A 20,184-nucleotide genomic window follows, 5' to 3' on the forward strand; every position below is an offset into this window, starting at 1 on the left:
TGTCCTCTACGTTTGCTTTTGTTTTAGGTGTGGTTGTTAATAACTGTGAGTTTGCTGTCCTTTCACTGTTCATATTTTTTTATCTTCTTTTTCTTAGATAAATCCCTTTAACATCTCATATAATAAGGGCTTGGTGATGATGAATTCCTTGAATTTGACCTCATCTGAGAAGCACTTTATCTGCCCTTCCATTCTAAATGAAAGCTTTGCTGGATAGAGCAATCTTGGATGTAGGTCTTTGGATTTCATGACTTGAAATACTTCTTTCCAGCCCCTTCTTGTCTGTAAGGTCTCTTTTGAGAAATCAGCTGACAGTCTGATGGGAACTCCTTTGCAGGTGACTGTCTCCTTATCCCTTGCTGCTTCTAGTATTCTCTCCTTCATTTTTTATCTTGGCTAATGTAATTATGATGTGCCTTGGTGTGTTCCTTCTTGGGTCCAACTTCTTTGGCACTCTCTGAGCTTCCTGGATTTCCTGGAAGTCTATTTCCTTTGCCAGATTGGGTAAGTTCTCCTTTATTATTTGTTCAAATAAGTTTTCCACTTGTGGCTGTTCCTCTTCCCCTTCTGGTACCCCTATAATTCGGATGTTGGCAGGTTTAAAGATGTCCTGGAGGTTCCTAAGCCTCTCCTCATTTTTTGAATTCTTGTTTCTTCATTCTTTTCTGTTTGGTTGTTTTTTTCTTCCTTCTGATCCACTCCCTTGATTTGAGTCCCAGTTTCCTTTCCATCACTATTGGTTTCCTGTGCATTTCCTTTCATTTCACTTAGTTTAGCCTTCATGTGTTTCTCTAATTTGTGACTAAAATCAACTGTTTTGTGAGCATCCTGATCACCAGTATTTTGAACTGTGCATCTGATAGGCTGGCTTGGTTGCTTAGATGTATTGGCTCTGGGGCTTTGAGCTGTTCTTTTTGAGTCAAAATGTTTTGGTCTATTCATGCCTGTTACATATGAGGGGCAAACCCTTAAGTGTTCACCAGGGCGGGGTGACCTGGTTGCTGGGTTGTGCCGCTGCATGTGGGGGCGGGGTCAGAGAGGGGCAATGGCGTTTGCTTTGTTCTCTCTCAGATCTCGGTCTCCTCTGCTGCTTCCCGCAAGCAAATTTGGCCCTTCTGGTGCTGGTTCCTGGGTGTGTGGGCTTGTGCACCCTCCAGGAACCTGTGGGTCTCTCCAACAAACTTTCTGTGAGCCTGGGAGCTTCTCCTGGCACCTTGACCCAGAAAGTTTTTCCAATTGGTGCTTTTAGGCTTTAATTCCGGTCACTGGGGTCTTAGCCTGTGCAATTTGTCTCACTGCTCACTCCTCTGCCTAGTTTATCTGTGTGCAAATGTGTGACCATGGTCAGCCAGCCACCTTGCACCCTCACTGGGGTCTGCCAAGTGCCGCCTGTGCACCTGAGTCTGTCTGGCCACCTTTTCCTGCACAACCCAGCTCTGCCAGCCGCTGGCTCTGCCCCTTTTACCGGTCTGGCTGAATGGTTCATTGTTGTTGGACTTCCGTACAGTTCAATTTTCTGTGTTTTGGTTGTTTTTATTACTAAAACTTTGTTGTCTTTAAACTTGTTTGTGTGAGGAGGCACCTCCATCTTGGCCGGAAGTCCACAATATTTGTTCTTAAAAATTCTTAGTATAAATTTTAAGTATATTTATTTTTAATTAATACATACTTAAATAAATTAAACAGAAAATGGCTGCCTCTAAAGAGTTTGATGAAAAAGGGTGTGCCAGATGAACAAGTGCTTTTATGATAAACATTCTAGCATAACTTTTTATTAAAAAATAAAAATTTTCAACTTCTGAAACTCTTAAGCATCTGGAAGTTACCAATTAAAAGCAAACAAACAAAAAAGAACAAAAACAAAAACCTTAAGAAATTCTTTACGGAGAATTTCTTATAGAACTAAAGACTAGAGCTAATTTGCCATTTCATTAATGAAACAACAGGAAACCCCTAATCTGCATTTTTATGTGTATACTTGTATTGAGGGATGAATATTAAGAAAATGAGATAAAAACATAGTAACGGTATCCTATACCTGATATATACCACCTATACCTGAAATACTTGACATATGGTGGTTATTCTTACTGTATTATAATTCTCTCATATATAACTGTCCTACTAGATTCTGACCACCATGAGGATAGGAAAATAATTGTATTAATCTTTGTTTCCCAATACTATGATTCCTGGAATATCCTATCAAGTATTCTTTAAAGCTAAGAAAGGAAGCAAGAAAAGAGATTGGCATCTATATCTACTCTTTCTCTTATGTCCTACTTAGTTAGAATGAAACTAACCAACCATCACACTGGAGTGGAAGAGTCTCATGATAGATTAAGAAATAAAAGCAATACAGAACTGCAGTGTACAGAATATACATAGTAGTAGAATAGGGGTGACTGTGGAAGTCACTCTATAATATGTATTCCAATTTTCCAATTACTATCTAGCATATGAGAATTAATTTTTAAAGAGGAAATGAAAAACTATACATATTAAATAGTGATAACAATAAAATATTACCAGGGCATGACAACACTGACTCCATTACAATGACTCTGATAAAAATCTTGAAGATTAACTCAAGCTATCCACCATATCACATGTGAACTTAAACAAGGGACTATCAACATCACATATATATTTAAAAGAAATGCCTGGACCAACATACGCAATATCTTCTTCCAGTGAATACAGCTTCCTTTAACCCTACTTAATGGCCCACTGCATTCTAAAACAAGATTTTATTTACTTATTTTTTACAGAGAGGGGAAGGGAGGGAGATAGAGAGGGAGGGAAGCATCAATGTGTGGTTGCTTCTCACATGCCCCCAACTGGGGACCTGGCCTGCAACCCAGACATGTGTCCTGTCTGGGAATCAAACCAGTGACCCTTTGGTTTACAAGTCAGTGCTCAATGCATTGGGCCACACCAGCCAGGGCTGGCCTACTACATTTTTAACATAAGCTGGTTTTCTTTTAGCAAAAGTAAACTTAACAAATTTGGTTTATATATGAAATGGTTGGTTTCACTTGACACAGATGAAATAGCAATAAAAGGAAAATAAAAGTTTGATGATCATTTCTAGTCAAATGTGAATGTCTCAGGAAAAAATAATGATGTTATGAAATAACAGATTCATAAATTTTACTGTTTATGATTTTACATATTTGGAAAAAAAGAGAGGCAAACTATGTCAACCCCTGGGCACAGGAACTGATTGTGGCTGAGAGATGGAAGAAAAAAACTATTTTCAAGACCCAGAAACACTGACCCATCTTAGGATAAGGCTAAACCAGACCAATAAGAGAACATCACCCCATTACCACTACCCATCACTGGGCTAGCAAAATTCAAATAACAGGCAAGAGCACCACTGCTGAAGAAAAGGCAACAAGAGTGTAGAAAGACAGACATCCCCTGAAGCTTCAGTCTCAAAGGAAAAGACTGAAGCTGAGTTTGGAGCAACAACATTAAGAAAAATACCTCCAGCAAAATAACTCCCACCCCAAGCACAAATAAATACCAGAGGAATTGAACCTTGTGGTACATTGAGGGTAACCACAGCAACATGAAAATCAAAATCCAGATCAACTCACCACTACATGGACTCAAGCCCCACACTACTGACCTAACTTAAGGAAAGGTAAGCCTATTTTTGAGATATAAATACTTTTATCTGAGTCCTACACATATAACCTTCAAACAAATACTATGACACACAGAAAAGAAAGGGCTGAGGTTGGGGTGTGGAATGTACTATTAGGAAACAAAAAAGTTGGCAGAACCAGATTGAGATACAACCCACCTATTGGAAATACTGGGTAGAAATTTGAAATTACTAAAATTAATATGTTAAATGCTTTGGTAGGAAAAGGAGGACAATATTCAATGCAAATGCTAGAAAGTGAAACAAAAAAACCACGACATAGATGAAAATGCCTTTGATGGGCCTATCAGCAGACCTGACACAACTGAAAATTAAATTAATATGACAATAGATATGAATTGCCCAAACTGAAATACAAAGAAAAAAACTGTGTGTGTTGGGGGATGGAGAAGTGAAAACCACAGAACAGGCATCTAAGAACAAGGACTAACATCAAATGATGTAACACATGTGAAACTGAAACCCCAGAAATAGCTCAGAGCACCAATCAGGATAAATGCAAAAAATAAATGCATACAAAAATAGATAAACATAAATAAACAAGTGAACAAACCAAACTTAATCATATCATATTCAAACTAATAAAAACTAAAGAGAAAATAAAGATAAAATCTTGAGGACAACCAAAAATGCAACATATTTTCTCTCTCTCTCTCTCTCTCTATATATATATATAGAGAGAGAAACAAAGATAAAAATATGCAAGCCAAGAGACAATGACTCTTTTAAACTGCTAAAAGAAATGAAACTGTCAATCCTTCTATACTCACTAAAAATATCTTTCAAAAATGAAAAAATATTTTTAATGATAAAAGTATGGAAAAATTATCAGTAAATTTATACAAAATACAGCAAGGGAAGTTCCTTAGGCCAAAAGAATATGATACTACATAGAAAAGAAGTGCTAGATAAAGAAATGAAGAACAATGGAAACGGTAGAAATGAAGGTAAAGATAATATTATTTTTTAAAGTTGTTAATTGCTCTAAAAATAACTGACTGCCCTGGCTGGTGTGGCTCAGTGGATTGACCACCAGACTAAGAAGCATAAGGTGCTGGTTCAATTCCCAGTCAGGAATCGAAGGGTTGAGGGCCAGGTCCCCAGTGGGGGTTGGGCAAGAGGCAACCACACATTGATGTTTCTCTCCCTCTCTTTCTCCTTCCCCTTCCCTCTCTAAAAGTGAATAAATAAAACCTTTTAAAAAATAATTTACTAAAGCAAAAACAGTAACTGTATTCTTTGTAAGTTATGTGAAGTATATGACAACAACAGAAAAAAAACACACTAAAACTACCAGTATCAGGAATGAAAGAGAGGTTTAATCACTGCAGAACCCATAGACATTTAAAGGAATGATGGAGTACCACAAACAACTCTATACACATCTCAGATGAAGTACCAATTCCTTAAAAACCACAAACTACTGAAACTACTCAAGAATAAACAGAGGACCAATATATCCTATATCTATCAAAGAAATTTATTTATAGTTAAAAAGCTTTCAAACAAAAGAAAACTTTCTGTGGTATAATAAAAAGCCACTTGGAAGAAAGCTGCTACTTCTGCCTAGGTCTCACTTACTGTGCAAGACAGAAATGCTATTCAAAAGATAAATGCTAAACCCACCTGACTTTATTATACTTAGAAAAAAATAGTATTAAGCTATATTTAAAAAATTAACATCAAGAAAGCAAGTACTTGAACAAAATTAATCTAAATTTAGAAATCAGAAATTTCTCACTCATTAGACTGCCAAGTAACTAACACTTATATACTGAGGTGACCAAAAAGTCCAGTAAAATAAAAGACACATTTTTCATTTTCACCAATAACTTTATTACTTTGGATATTTTGAATATTTGGTTCTCTCCCACATGGCATAATGTCAATTGTTCTCAATGTCTTGATTAGATCGCTATCAACTTCAACTTGTCTACCCAACCATGGAGCATCGTCCAGTGAGAGATCTAGCATGGAACTTTGCAAACCACTTTTGACACATTCAATAATCAGCCACAGCTCCTTCTCTACACACTGCATAAATCTTTTTTTGCATCTCAGTTGTGTTTTTACCTTTCTTGAAGTAACACAGCATAATATGCCGAAAATGATGTGTACTTTCTTCCACCTTCAATATTATAATGGCTACACAAAAATTCACAATAATTTTGATAAGCTTTTTAAAAAATGCACACTGATATGACAGATGTCACAATACAATCTAACAAAATTTTTCCTAATGGAGTTAAAGACAACTAAGTGCTACTAAAGCCATATTATGGAAAAAAACAAACCGACTTTTTGGGGAACTCAATAATAACATAGAGCGTGATATTTACAGTGCCTGTTTCATTTTTAAGATTTTATTTACCTACTTTTAGAGAAAGGGAAAGGGAGGGAGAAAAAGAGGGAGAGAAACATCAACGTGAGAGAGAAACAGATTGGCTGCACGCCCCACCAGGGAATAAACTCGCCATCCCAGGTGTGTGCCACCAACTGGAATTGAACTGAAATATTTTGTTTTGCCTGAGGATGCCCAACCAACTGAGCCACACCAGTTAGGGCCACAATGCCTGTTTAAGCTAAAGTGTAGTAACTATATATCCAAAATATTTCCACTTAAAAAATTATTTTAATCTTTGACAGTCTAAATGCCCCCAGAAAATTATATCATCTGGAAAGGTAACTTTCCCAATGTACCGAATGTTTGAGGTTTTACTGATTTCAGAATTTTAAAATCAATTAAATTTATTTTCCCTACTTACTAGATGAACTAAATACAGGCCAATGAAATACATAATGTCTTTGTCAAAATAAAACCACCCTGCAATTTTACTTAGGATTAGATATTTTTATAGGCAATAAAAATAAAACCCAAACCTCAATTTATTTCTTGATAACATGCCAATAATTACTGATGTATGCATTAATTAAATGTTTTTTAAAAACCACACCAACAATATTTTCTACTGTATAAACATTTAAGGTATAAAATAAAAACAAAATTTACCTCAGACACCAGTTTTTGTTCCTTAGTGGGAGCTTCACTTTTTAATCTTGAAAACAAAATAGGTATTGAATATTTTATAATTACAATGGAAAAATATTAGACAGTTCTGCATGCTTAAAATAATTAAAACAGAAATTTAAACTAATGTACATTTTATACTATAATAGTAAATGACCTCTTTTAACACATTGGTAAAAGTTTCAAAAAAAGATTTACTCTTTAAAAAATAAAAGTAGGCTATATAGTTAATATATATAAGATGCAGCAGTATTGACTATTACAGGACTTAAAAAAATGACAGAACATATTTTGTTTATGGTGAAATTCAATATGATAATACCATTTCAGTATCTATTACAATTAACCTAGAGATGACAAAATCAGAAATTTAGAATGTTGGAGGATATATTCTTTTAAAAATCTTCATAAACATAGTTCAAATATTAACTACACAATTTCTAAACTTTAAATCCTAAAACCATACTAATTATAACTTACTACATTAAGAAAGGCATGTCATTTATAAAATCTTTTTAAAAAATCAATCCAATATAACAGCTAGCTTTTCCAAAATATTTTTCAGATGTTGATGACTAAATATTATGTGCTAATATTATATATATAGTATATATACTATAATATATATTATTATGTATAGAATATATATTATTAGAATATATATTCTAATATATAGAATATATAGAATATATATATAACATTAGAATATAATATATATATTATTCTCACCTGAGGACATTTCTCATTCTTTTTAGAGAGAGAGGGAGAGAACAAAACATCAAGTAACTGTCTCCCACATGTGCCTGGCTTGGGGACTGAACCCACAAGCTAGGTATATGCCCTGACTGAACTGATCCCACAGTCTTTCGCTTATAGGATGATGCTCCACCCAATTGCCCCTCACTGGCCAGGGCACTAATATTATATATTTATGTTAATTTTAATCTGCATAATTAGGATGCTTACCTGATCTGAAATGCCATTAATACAGAGTTGAGTGTTTCATAACTCTGTGAAGGTTTAATAGCTATACTTATGTATTAATACATTTAACATTAGTAACAACTATAATAACTTAAATTTCATAAACACAAAAGAAGACATCTAGTAAGGTACAATGTAAACCATGATAAAAACTATTCTCATACTGTTTGAAATATGGAATTAGCAAATACCCCTTTTCCTTATTCTGAGGGTAAATCAAAAAGTTATGACTATAAAATACTAATACCTTATTAAATATGAATAATTTAACTGTACAAAGTTACTTATTTATATTTGTTATTACTTAAAATTGCAAAAAATTTAAAATAGAGCATGTCACTGTGTACATAAGCACTATATTGGTAGTATATTAAAATCATTAGAACTAATTTACTAAACAAATTAAATAAAACTTGCACAAAAAATTGAAAAATACACAGTCAATCATTGTTGGGTTAAAGATTTATAATTCTCTCAAGTATTTAATTGTGAACAATAATATTCATAAAGATGAAATAATGTCAAGTATACAGCACAATGTCATTGTTTTAATGATTTTATATGGGAAAATAATTGTTTTAAGAATAGCATGTGTAAAGGAGTAAGAAAACATGAAAATTAGTGTGGTGAAACAAAAAGTAAATACTGGATTAATGAAGTTTTAAAATAAGCTTCTAAATTGTATTTGGCTTTTATTTCTAAGCATTTAATCACTTTATACTCAGTCTGAAAACTGAAACAAACTGGTCACAAAATAGATAAAAAAATATTCTGTAAGAGCATTTTCCTTTTCAGTCCACTGTTGGAAAATGTCACCAAAGACCTTGTATTCTTATAAAATATTATCATGCTAACCATTTTCAGATATGGCTATTCTAATAAATTTATTTTATGCAGCAATTAAAATGAAAGCTATTAAGTTTGTGTTACTATTATTACATTTCAATTGGGGAAATTGAGTCTTCATAATATCTCTGCAATGGAAAATAGTAACAAAGGTTTTTATTACTCTTCATTTTACTGGCTAAGAAACTGATAAATGAGAATAAAATAAATAATTGAAATAACTAGCATTAAGAGGCCTATCAAAATAGGGATGTCAATTTTGTTTGGACTTTAATCATACTGGTATTGTCTTTAAGGAACAGAATTGTAATAACCAGTGAAAAAGTTTAAAAACAAATCTAAAAAAATTTAGACACTATATAAAATTGAATTGAATTATCACATTTATCACTAAAATGTACACTATGTTTTTATAACTATAAAAGCATACTTTAAGATTAACAAATTACAACATACTATGAATACATTAACTCTTGAAGGAAAAATATTTTTACCTGTAATTCTTATTCATTAAAGATACCTGCTGAAATAGTCATCATCTGAGATATTCAACTGCTTGGCAGAAGACAGTGAAATTTGCTAAGCTCAAAGTTCTGAGCTAACGACCTGCCATTACATAATTTCACTTTTTACCTTTGAATGTTGCAAGAGTTTTTTTTATAGAAAAACATAGTACAGCAATTAAAACAAATACTATTTAAGATTTCAATGTAAAGAGAGCAGAAGGACTGACTGGTAATCAATTTCAAAAACAAATCATTAGAGATCAAGATTGCAAATAAGTAATTTTTCTTCTGTATAAAAAACCTGCTGAAATACATTTTTCTGCTACATTTCTTAAGAACAATCCTTTCCCTCTAAAATTTAAAATGAAATAAGTGTCCCTACTTGCATTTTTCTCCAGGTCAGATGACCAATTCAAGGCTACATGTAAAATGAATATCTTGGGTCAATTACTTTAGTGTATTCTTTTGAAGCTTCATTCACACTATAAATATACCATGGGATGGGGAGAGTAGTTATGAGGAGAAAAATGTTCAGATTCATTTCAGGAAGGCCACATTCTTTCTTTCCATTAACATTTAAAAGCCAAAAATTTCAATGCTGATTTTCAAAATTTAATTTTCAACTTAAGAATATTTGTACACATACTATAAAAAAGCTGGAAAGAGGCTGTACAACAAGCCAGTAGTAGTAAAGTCACCAGTTCTCAAGACCCTCTCCATTTAGACATTCAGAATAAAATTTAAGGTACTAATCATCATACCAATAAATAACAGTAAAACATCTAGTGTACCATTACTGATCATATACTGGGTTGCACATGTTTTAGGTAGTGTGCTAAGAGTTCCAGTCCAAAGTTAAGACACAGTCCTTCCTTTCAAGAAGTTCACTGTCAAAGAAACACACTGAAGGAAATGTTTATAGAACTGTGAGAAGTACTAGAAAAAAGACATCTACATGACTCAGTGGCTTATAAAGAAAGGACCAAACCACTATGAAAGTGAGATGCAAGGAGACCAGGAAGACACTACAGTGAACTTAGCCTGCACCAAGAGTTACCACACCGGGGAAGGGGATTCAAGACAGAGCAAAGGCAAAGGAATACAAAATAGGATGGCAACGATATGAAACCCTGAGAGATCTCATATGATTGGTATGTAGGGAACAAGGAAGAATAATTTGAAGACACAATTGAAGAGACAACAGGAGCCACTTCAGGAAAAGTCTTGACTGCCATGCTAAAATGTTTATGCTAAGAAGAACTATTAACACAGGAAAGTATGATCAGATTTGTGCAACAGAAAAAGGATGGTATTAGAAAAGGCTCTAGCCAGAGTGCGAATTAAGAGACAGTTAATGCCTGTCTGAGGTAAAGCAGCAGCAATGTCATGGAGAAGAGAAAGTTTAGGCAGATGATAAACAAGGTACAACTAACAGAATTTAAGCACCAACTGGATAAATGTAACTGAGAAGGGCAAATATGAGCCCCCAAATGCCTGCCTTGAGTCAGGGTAATGCCATTAACCAAGACAGAAAGTTCAAGTGGATACAAAATTTTTTTTATTTAAAAAAATAAATAAACAATTAAAAATATTTACCATTCAGAGCTGCTCAGTTTTGTATATTTCATCCTTAGGTACAATCCCAACCATTACTTCTATACAAGTAACCCCAAAATCATCATCCAGAGCATGACCCCTCCAAGGTCAAATAAATATTTTCTTAGATTCAAAGGCCCCCAAAATCCCATATTAAAGAATCTACTTAACCTCAACTTGCACTTCCAAAACTTATTTAACTACAGAAATGCCCCCTCCCCGACAACTTATATATTAACATTTGTTCTATAAAACAGTTTGAAAACACTCACTCAGTTACCTCCTTTTATTAAAATGTAGTAAATTGTAAGAGTATCTGTAGACAGTTAAATGTGCTGAGGACAATGTGAACAATTTAATTTTCTCAAGGTCAAACAGCATTCTTGTTTCTGCTAGTAGGGATAGAATATGTGTCATTCTGAATTTATCTTCTCAAAAGAACATGTAGGTATAACCATAATGAATAACAGAACCTCAGAACTCTAGAACAAGTCAGCATTCACATTTACAAATAAGAAACTAAGGCTCCAAGGACACTACCACTCCCTTGGGTTTCCTCCCATAACATTAACCACTCTTTATCTGTTTCCTTTGCTAATTCTTCATCTCCCTAACCTCGTATTGTCAGGTCTACCAGAGCTCAGTCTGTACATCTTGCGCTCTTTCTCTACTATATACCTTGGTGATCTCATACAATACCATGAGTGTTTTTTTTAACTGAATTTCTTTTAATTTGGGGAAAATTGTATATGCATATGCAGCTGTAAAAAATATAGAGATTTTATGTACCTTTATCCAGTTCCCCCAATAACATCTTACAAAATTATAGTACAGTATCATAACCAGGATATTGACAGTGATTCAGAACGCAGACCTTATTCAAATTTCAGCTTTATCCACATTCATTCCAGTGACAATTTAAAATTTTAAATGATATTTACAGCCCAGAACACTCCCCTAAACTCATAGAGGTTAATGACAATGACATCTTCACTTGAATTTTTAATAGGTATCTCAAACTAAAACTTGTTGCAAAATCTAAGTCCTCATCTTCGCTCCCTAATCTACTCCTACCAAGTCTTTCCTATCTTGGTTAATATCAATGCCATCTTTCCAGTTGCTCAGACCAATAACTGTGGGATCATTCTCACTACTTTCTCTCACACTTCACATCCAAATCGTCAACAAATTCAAAATATGTTCAAAATCAAACCTCGTATAGTCCACAGTACTAGCAGCTTAGCTTAAGAACCCACCATCTCCTACTTGGATTATTTAACAGTGTCCCTAACTACCAAATTTTTCAGACTGTAAAACACACCGGACCACTAGATGCACCTACGTTTTAGAGGAGGAAAATTGGGGAAAATTTTTTGAAGCAAAAAATGTGGTAAAATATTTAATAACATAAATAACATAGGCCGGCCCCCGGCCCCCACAGCAAGCCAGGTAAGCTACATTCGGACTATAAGAGGCAGCCCCATCTTCCTCTAAATTGGGCAGGGGAGTGAGTCTTATAGTCTGAAAAATGTGGTATCTCCTTGATTCTGCCCTTGTTCTTCTACAGTTGATTCTCAACACTGCAGCTAGAATAGTAATATAAACACACTTTTCTGTATTTAAGGTTTTGTTGATTTTATTGTTGATTTTTGTGGGTTTTACTGAGGTATAAAACACTCCTCTATTCAAAGTGCTCTAATGGTTTCTTATCTCATATTAAAACCCAAATGCCTTAAAATGATCTATAAGATCCTACATGGCCCACATTACTTTGCAGGCAGGCCCCAGCTCCTACTAGTTTCCCTCTTGTTCAATCAACGTCAGCCAAACCAAGTCTCTTTGCAGTTCCTCCTCCAGGTCATTACCCAAATTTCATCTCAGTAAGGCCTTCCCTGACCACCAAATTTTAAATAGCAGCATACAAATGCTCAATCTGTATTTCTATCCCCCTTCCTTAGCTTCATTTTCTCCACAGTATTGCCCACCACTGAATAATTATACTTTTAATTACTTTTTATTATTTACCTTTCCACTAAAACATAAGTCCCATGAGGACAGAGAGTTTAGTCCATTTCTCTAGCACCTACAACAGAGCCAGGCACAAAGTAGATGATCACGAAACAGTCCTGAATAAATAAGCAAGGCCCAAAGAGGTGAGGTGTTTTACCAAAATGTGACAAAATAGGGCAAGAATCCATGTCTCTGTGGTTTAGGAGTCACTTTTTCTAAGAATGGTGATAAACTCAAACTGACCCAATCTCACTTTTTATTCGGGGGTAACCAAAAGCACACATGCACAAAATAACAATTTCTGATCAAGTAAGTAAACTATTTAGAATAACTGGATCAGATCAGACTCAAGCTAAAACTCATTAGCACCAAATTAAAATTCCACCAACTGTCTATAATAAGCAAGTTTTATACTAAGCATCTTAAATGTTTCATTTAAACCAATTTTTTAAAAAGTTATGGGTGACAGAACTTTAAGTCTAAACAAGACAATGAGCTTCATCATACTATAAAATAATGTCCTATGGAAAAACACAAAGCAGTACTCCTATACTGTTATGTGAAAAATGTAGTTTATCCTATTTCTGAACTATAACCAAGGTAAAACAAATATCTTTAAGTAAAAAAGGAACTTATTTTAACAATGGAAAGATGCTTCTGGGCAAAAATTTAAAATATTTTTTAAAATTGCATGGAAAGAAGTTGAATGACAAAGTTTTCCTAGAGACAGATATAGTATATCTCCATCCACCTATAAGCTACTTTTGGAGTTTTTGAAAATCATTAGTTTACAGTAGAAATTAATTTGGAAGTTTAAAATGTATGGGTTAATCTCCTTTTTATAATTTTTTGAAATAATTTCAAATTTATAGAAAAGCTACAAGAATAGTACTAAGAACTCCTATATCCCCTTCACCCATGTTTCCTAATTGTTAACATTTTCCCACATTTACTTAATCATTCTTTCTTTCTTCATATCTATATGCGTCTATTTACTATTATTTTTTGAGCCATTTGGGAGTAAGTTACAGACAAAATAGCCCTTTATTCTCCAAATACCTGTGAATGTTTTTTACAAGAACATAATATGAAAGACCCACAAACATGAACAACGGTGTGGGAACTGACTATGGAAGTGGAGGGTAGGTTGGGTGGAGGGAGGGATGAAGGGGAGAAATGTTGGACAATTGTATTAGCATAAACAATAAAATACTTAAAATATTTCAGCAAAAAATAAAAAGATTTCTGTGTTTGCTTAACCAAATGTTAAAACAGTCTAGGTCTCAAACATTTCAAAACTGGAAATTCTTATGGCAATTTGATTTTCTAGAGCTCTTTTATGAACTTACATCCAAACAGTTTTAAAAATCAAAATGAAAACTCAAGGAATGTATTAAGAGTAGTAGATCCTTTAGAATTAGTTATTCTATTTCTAAAATTCTTTCCTATAAAAATAGGTAAGCCAGCAAAGACACACATAAAATAATGTTTACTTCAGCATAACCTATAATTTTGAAAAATAGAAAATAAGCTAAATGGTCTACAACTGGGATATGTAATAACACACAACTTTAAAAAAAGATATTACCAAATTGTTTACTGTTAAGAATAAATGCTCAAGTGATAATGTTAAGTTAAAAAGAGAGAGAGAAAATTGTATATTAAAACTATTTAAACTTTTCACAGAAAATACTGAAAGGAAGTATACCAAGAGTGGCTATCTGGTAAAAAAAAAAACTAATAGATTAAAATTTCTTGGTAATTAATTGCAAGGAACACCTTTCATAAAGTCATCCAAATTGACTTTGAATCTATTTCAAGGAAAAAATAGTTCTATTTTTAGAGTAAAAAACACTACTGAGCAATTACTTTCAGAATCTGTCTATCCTTATGGCAACTAAGATTACAAAAAGTGTTTTGCCTGTCTTGAAAATTCAAGAAATTGGGACAGTATAAATAGCAACCTTCCAATTGTGCTGAAGGGAAAAATAGAAGATGCTCTAAGTAGATATAATTGTTAATCAGCAGGTCAAATAATAAGGCTTCCCAAAACAAAGCAATGACTTGTTTATGTAATAAAATATATAGAATTCATATGAAATTACTTATTAATAAATCATTCCTGAGATACTGAAACAATACAATTTTAAAAGAAAAAATAACTTCAAAACTGTTCAGTGGATTTAATTGCAATGTAACTAAAATTTTAAAATGTCAATTAAAAAAATATTCATGTATATGTGAAAAACATATATATGAAAGAAATAAATACATTACTGGCTCCCGTATTTCTTTAATGTTACCTTTATCCAAAAGAACTACATTAATGACTAAGTAGATTTTATGTGTTAACCACAGAAATATGTACCTTTAAAACTTGTTTTATGATCTGCTAGAGGTTTTGTTAACCTTTACATCTTAGAACTCACGATTATTAAAATAGTGTTAATAATAATAATCCCAAAGTAAAACAGAGGATACAATGTCTAATGGTCTAAACAACAGCCAAATTAAAAAGTTCTAAGTAGGTTACTATAGAGAATCTGTAGAGAACTATAGGAAATCTCTTGGAATTCTTAACAAAACAAAGCAAACACTAAACAGTGTTAAAGGATATAAAATAATATAAAAACAGACATCATAAAATCAGTAAACTTGGAGAACATAAAATAATCAAAGTTAATTTATTAAAAATAAAAAATCTGAGAACCAGTATTGTTGAAAAACTGTAGAGTTAGAATTGTGTAATATATTTTAAATGATGGTAAAAGTAACTGCAATTTTGGAACATGATTGTAGAGACCTGTTGTTCCAAGGACATGAAAATAACCATGTTTTTCTAACAACTAGAGCTTTTATATTCCTTGGACTACATTCACACTAGGGGAAGATTAAATGGCAGCAGCCAAAATGACTAAATTTCAACTTGGATGTTGAAGCATTGATTTGAAGGGCTTTTCTTGGCCAGAAGTGACCCATAAGCTTAAGATCAAGAGCCAAAGTCCCCAGTGGAAATTTGTGCTCAATTTGGTGGGCTTTGAGACAGACCATCTCTGACTAAATTAGCATCAACCTTATGGGAGGCCAGCCATGACATATGGCAGTCTCCCCAAGATCTGATTTCTTGAGACCACAACCTAGAGCAGGTCCCACTGTGAAATTATTCACATTCCTTGGAAAGAGGGAACAGGCATCACTTGTGTCCATCGAAGGGGGACACTGTCCAGGTGTACCCTGGACATTTTTTGAAACCTCTGGGCTGCTTCTGCATCTGAAAAATAAGAAAAATAGCACAATGACAGACAGCAAATGAAGAAAAAGACAATCATTGGGCCTAAACACTTATAAGAAATTAAGAAAGCAGACAAAACAGAAAAAAGACAAACAGCCATATCATTTGGAATGTATTATTCTAAAGGCAAGTAGAGCAGTGAAAAACAAATTATTTTAAGCAAAGTAAGAAATGACTATAGCAACAAAAGTTATTTTGGAAAGAGCCAACTGGAGAAAACAACATATGTTAAGATATGTCAACCTGACACAAAGATAAGGTGGAATAAGAATCTAGTCCCATCTGAAGCTGAAAAAAGCTGAATAATGAGAGCTAGTGTCATGAACTTGGCTGCTTAACTGCCTTTGTGTAAGAAAACATCTCAGAACTTTGAACTTAGGAAATTCCAACTTGTCTTGCACCAGGTCACGAGCTCCATAGAGCAGGAACCTATTTCAACAAGCAGCTTTAAAAAAAAACAAAACAAAATACTTTAATATTTTTTCATTTCTATTAATGATACATTTCAAAATGCAATAGTCCTAAAGTCCATCAAAGTAAAATGCACTGAATAAAAATTAAACTTACTCAGAAAGATGTGCAGAAGTTGAGATACAAACAGAAACTGAAATTAGAAAAAAAGTTTTATATTTAAAACGGTATATGAAATATGATAAGAATAATGATTTCATAAAGAACCCATATTGTGAATGACCAAAAATACTGAAATAAATATCAAAAACCAAAGTAACACAATTATATATACACGTACCTTTCTCTACTACAACTTGGCAAGTATGAGTTTCATGCTGACTCAAGTGCGTAGCCATATTATCTAAGCCAGAAACATCAGCTAGGAAATCACAATTAAGGCACACTAGAGTAATGCCCCTATTAAAAAAAAAAGCAAATAGTATAAAAGAAAAAGGGTTTTTTATCTTTTATAAAAATCCATGTAAGTTCAATAATTATTTTCCTATAATTTGCTTTCTGTGTCAAACTGCCAATCCTATTTTTGTTATATAAACTTGGTATAATAAAATTGATTCTCTAGAAAATGACATAGCCATATTCAAATTATGCTAACATTTATTTACAGAAACTATTCTTTATTTTAGCAACTTTTACTTCTCAGACCATTTGCTAAAAGTTGGGAGTCAAGAGACCTACAGCCCAGTGTTGTTTCCACTAACAACTTGTGTCACTTGAAATAGTCACAGTCCACCTGTGCATCTGCCCATCTGCAATGTACAGGGATTGTATTCACTCACTCAATATATATTTACTAAGACTATCCTTATACACACTATGCTAGTATTGTACTATACTGTGAACATAAATAAAAAATAAAATACAGTCTGTGCTCTAACAAAGCTTGCATCTAATGTTTTATTTAGGTGAGAAAAAATTACAACAGAAATATTAAGGCTTTAGATATATAGATCATGATGTAGCTGTCATTGATTATGTACTATGTGTTAAAAGTTTTCTATTATTTTGTTTGATTCTCATAACTACCCCAGGTAGTATTATTCTCATTTAACAGTGAATGAATTAAAGTAGTTAATTCACTACTGAAGTCCAACACTTGAGTTCCTCAACATTCCTGCATTGTATATGGGTCTACTTGCTGGGGCCTGAACTATTTGTTTCCTAACCAAACACCAAATGCTGTAGTTCTTAAATGAAATATGTAATGATTATAATTTTTCAAAAAGCCTAGGAAACGATTCTTTTATTTTGCATTTAGGAATAGTTTTTATACTCATTATATCAAACTATGCAGCATTTGCTATTTGAAATACTTAAACATAAATGGCATATTATAGTATGTAACATTGGCCTTAAGATTCTCATTAAAAATGTATTTAAAACTTTGATTTTTAGTTGAAAGATATTTTAAAATATTAAACTTGCAATAGTATGTAAATATTTCAGAAAACTTAGAAAGCCATTATTTGTTTAATTTATTGTATTTGTAAGAGTCAAAAACTTGGGAACTTGTTGCGTAAAGCACGTGAAGTACTGTTTAAAAGAAAAATATACATGTTAAATGTAAAAATGATGTTAAGTTGTTTAAAGGAAACTGAATTGCAAAGAAGACTGTTTAAAAACCTTGGTCTGTTCAACTTAAACTTTATCAAACATTAAAGACCCTCCCAAAAGTGATTAAAATGTATTTGATTTCTAAATGGAATACTTTTAAGTTAAACTAAAAAATTTAAGTAAAGTTAAGTTTAAATACTTAACTTTAATGATTAACTACATAGTCTTGTCCATTAACAAACCGCCCTCACAGACACTCAAAAGTGGTCTCAATGGTAAGTAGGAGCTAAAGGCCTGTTCTACTGGATATAGTTAATTGGACAGGGGTAGAATGCCCAAATCAAGCCTTTTCTAAACTGGGATTTGTAACTGGGATTTATAATAAAATTTTTTGATCTAGAAAAATGTAGAAGGCTGGAATACTATATTTGGATCATTAATAGAGAATGCTGGTGGGCACAGAGAAAGGAGAATGGAACCCAAGTCCAGAGAAAATAATAAAGACAAGATCATCTCGCTTTAGCAGGTTAGACTAGAGAGAAGCCATGTCAGTAACTAATGGCTTCCTGTTTCCCTTGTTTGTTCTGGCTGTACCTCCTGCTTTTATGGGTCCATGAGATTCTTTAAAATACTGCTAATACATTGTTTTTCCTTAGGTTAAAAATAATCATGTAATGCTATGGCTGTTACTGTCAATTTAACAAAGCATAAATATACTTTTGAAATTCATGCACCTGTAACTCGCACTACTGTTGAAGGTGAGAAGGAGGATACCTTCAATTCAACCTTCCTTCTGTATCACCTGATTTTATATAAAATATCAAAGGTTCTCCTTAATTTGTTCTCCAAATTAAGTCTAAATTTCTTAGCCTTATTATTTTTATCTCTAAGCTCAAAACTATTGCCCCAGACTTCAAATTTACTATATAAACTCCACGCTCCACTCATTTACTACTAGCTATTCCATCTGTATGCCTTTCATTTTTTCATTTCTGTACCTTTATTCATGCTATTTCTTCCAACTTGAAAGTTGCTGAGAGAAGTTGTTGTGTCTCCTCTATCAATCAATATTCATGCTTTAAAGCCAAGTATAACACCTATCTGGATTATTCCAAGTAATCTCTCCCTTTGAAATAAATAACTCCCATTGCACTTATTAAAATCTTCCTTGCATTATCAAGGAAGTTATTTAACTTCATCTATATCTCCCACAAAATAAAGTGCACATTACCTGAAGATTGGTTCTAAGACTTCACCACTTTCCTCTCTACAGGAGTTGTATACTATGTACATGACAGTTGCATAATACAGAGCTAAATCATGAATAATCCTTTTCAATAAAGGAGTAATTACAAGAACTACTGCTCTATACAATTGTAAGTATGCTATATTCCATTCATAGAACTGACCAATTTTTAACTTAATATGTATTCAAGTTGAGAAAAACCTCAGATTTTAAAATGTAACTCACTTTAAAACAGAACACAGTTAAGTTTGACAACCGTGAGATAAAATCACTCCTCCAAAAAAAGTCAAACTAAAATCTTATTTTTTGAATGCAAAACTCTTTTAATTCTTATAAAACTTTTTAATATAGGCAACATCTAATAGTTTACTCCATGTCACCAAATTCAGTAAATGTTTTAAAATTATCCCTAAAATACTTTCTAAATTCAATCAAATTTTATTTTCCTGTGACTTACTGGTCCAACATCATAGATGGGACCTATCATCCACATAACTGATTTTCAACACATACTTTAATTTATTCAACAAATATTTACTAAGTGCAATGTTTGATGTAGACAAAAATCCATGCCACATATATTCTAGTAAGAGGACACAGAAAATAAACAAAAAAGTAAAGTATACAGTATATCAGATGAGGAAAGATGGTCTAGAGAAAAATTAAGCAAATGAAAAGGAGACAAAGTACAGGGGAAAGGATACAATTTAAAATTTTTGTTCTCATTTTACAACCTAAATGCATGATGACTTCATACTGACATCACTTTGTACCAATGAAACAAATTTAGCAAGAGAATACAGGCCAGTCATACCAGTAATCTAAGGATACAATGAATTAAACTATCAATATGTAATAACCAGTAGCAATCACTTAGATTTCCAAATTGGACATCCCAATATAAGGTTATAAAGTTATAACAAACCACAATGAGTTACCACTTCACACCTACTAGGGTAGCTATAATCAAAAAGA

At 33.0% G+C, this 20,184-nt stretch overlaps 1 protein-coding gene across 11 annotated transcripts in view; it reads right to left on the reverse strand.

Annotated features, from left to right (window-relative positions):
• ZNF280D (zinc finger protein 280D) overlaps positions 1 to 20,184 on the reverse strand; it is a 93,471-nt gene that overhangs the window by 16,542 nt on the left and 56,745 nt on the right. For 8 of the 11 annotated variants that reach the window (XR_005067605.1, XR_005067606.1, XM_037053955.1 and 5 more), the window contains exons 16-18: positions 16,690 to 16,808; positions 16,506 to 16,542; positions 6,687 to 6,732 (exon numbers count right to left, since the gene is read on the reverse strand). Coding sequence is in view for 9 of the 11 variants with exons in the window: in XM_037053955.1 (XP_036909850.1) it covers positions 6,687 to 6,732; positions 16,506 to 16,542; positions 16,690 to 16,808 (202 nt within the window). In the remaining 2 variants the exon portion in view is untranslated. Of the gene's footprint in view, positions 1 to 6,686; positions 6,733 to 14,938; positions 15,918 to 15,943; positions 16,384 to 16,505; positions 16,543 to 16,689; positions 16,809 to 20,184 lie in introns of those variants that run through there. The other 3 variants (XM_037053962.1, XM_037053963.1, XM_037053960.1) reach the window with 3 other exon arrangements.

This window comes from Sturnira hondurensis, unplaced genomic scaffold, assembly GCF_014824575.4.
Source record: "Sturnira hondurensis isolate 20B ecotype Veracruz unplaced genomic scaffold, ASM1482457v3 Scaffold0008196, whole genome shotgun sequence".
Taxonomy (NCBI): Eukaryota; Metazoa; Chordata; class Mammalia; order Chiroptera; family Phyllostomidae; genus Sturnira; species Sturnira hondurensis.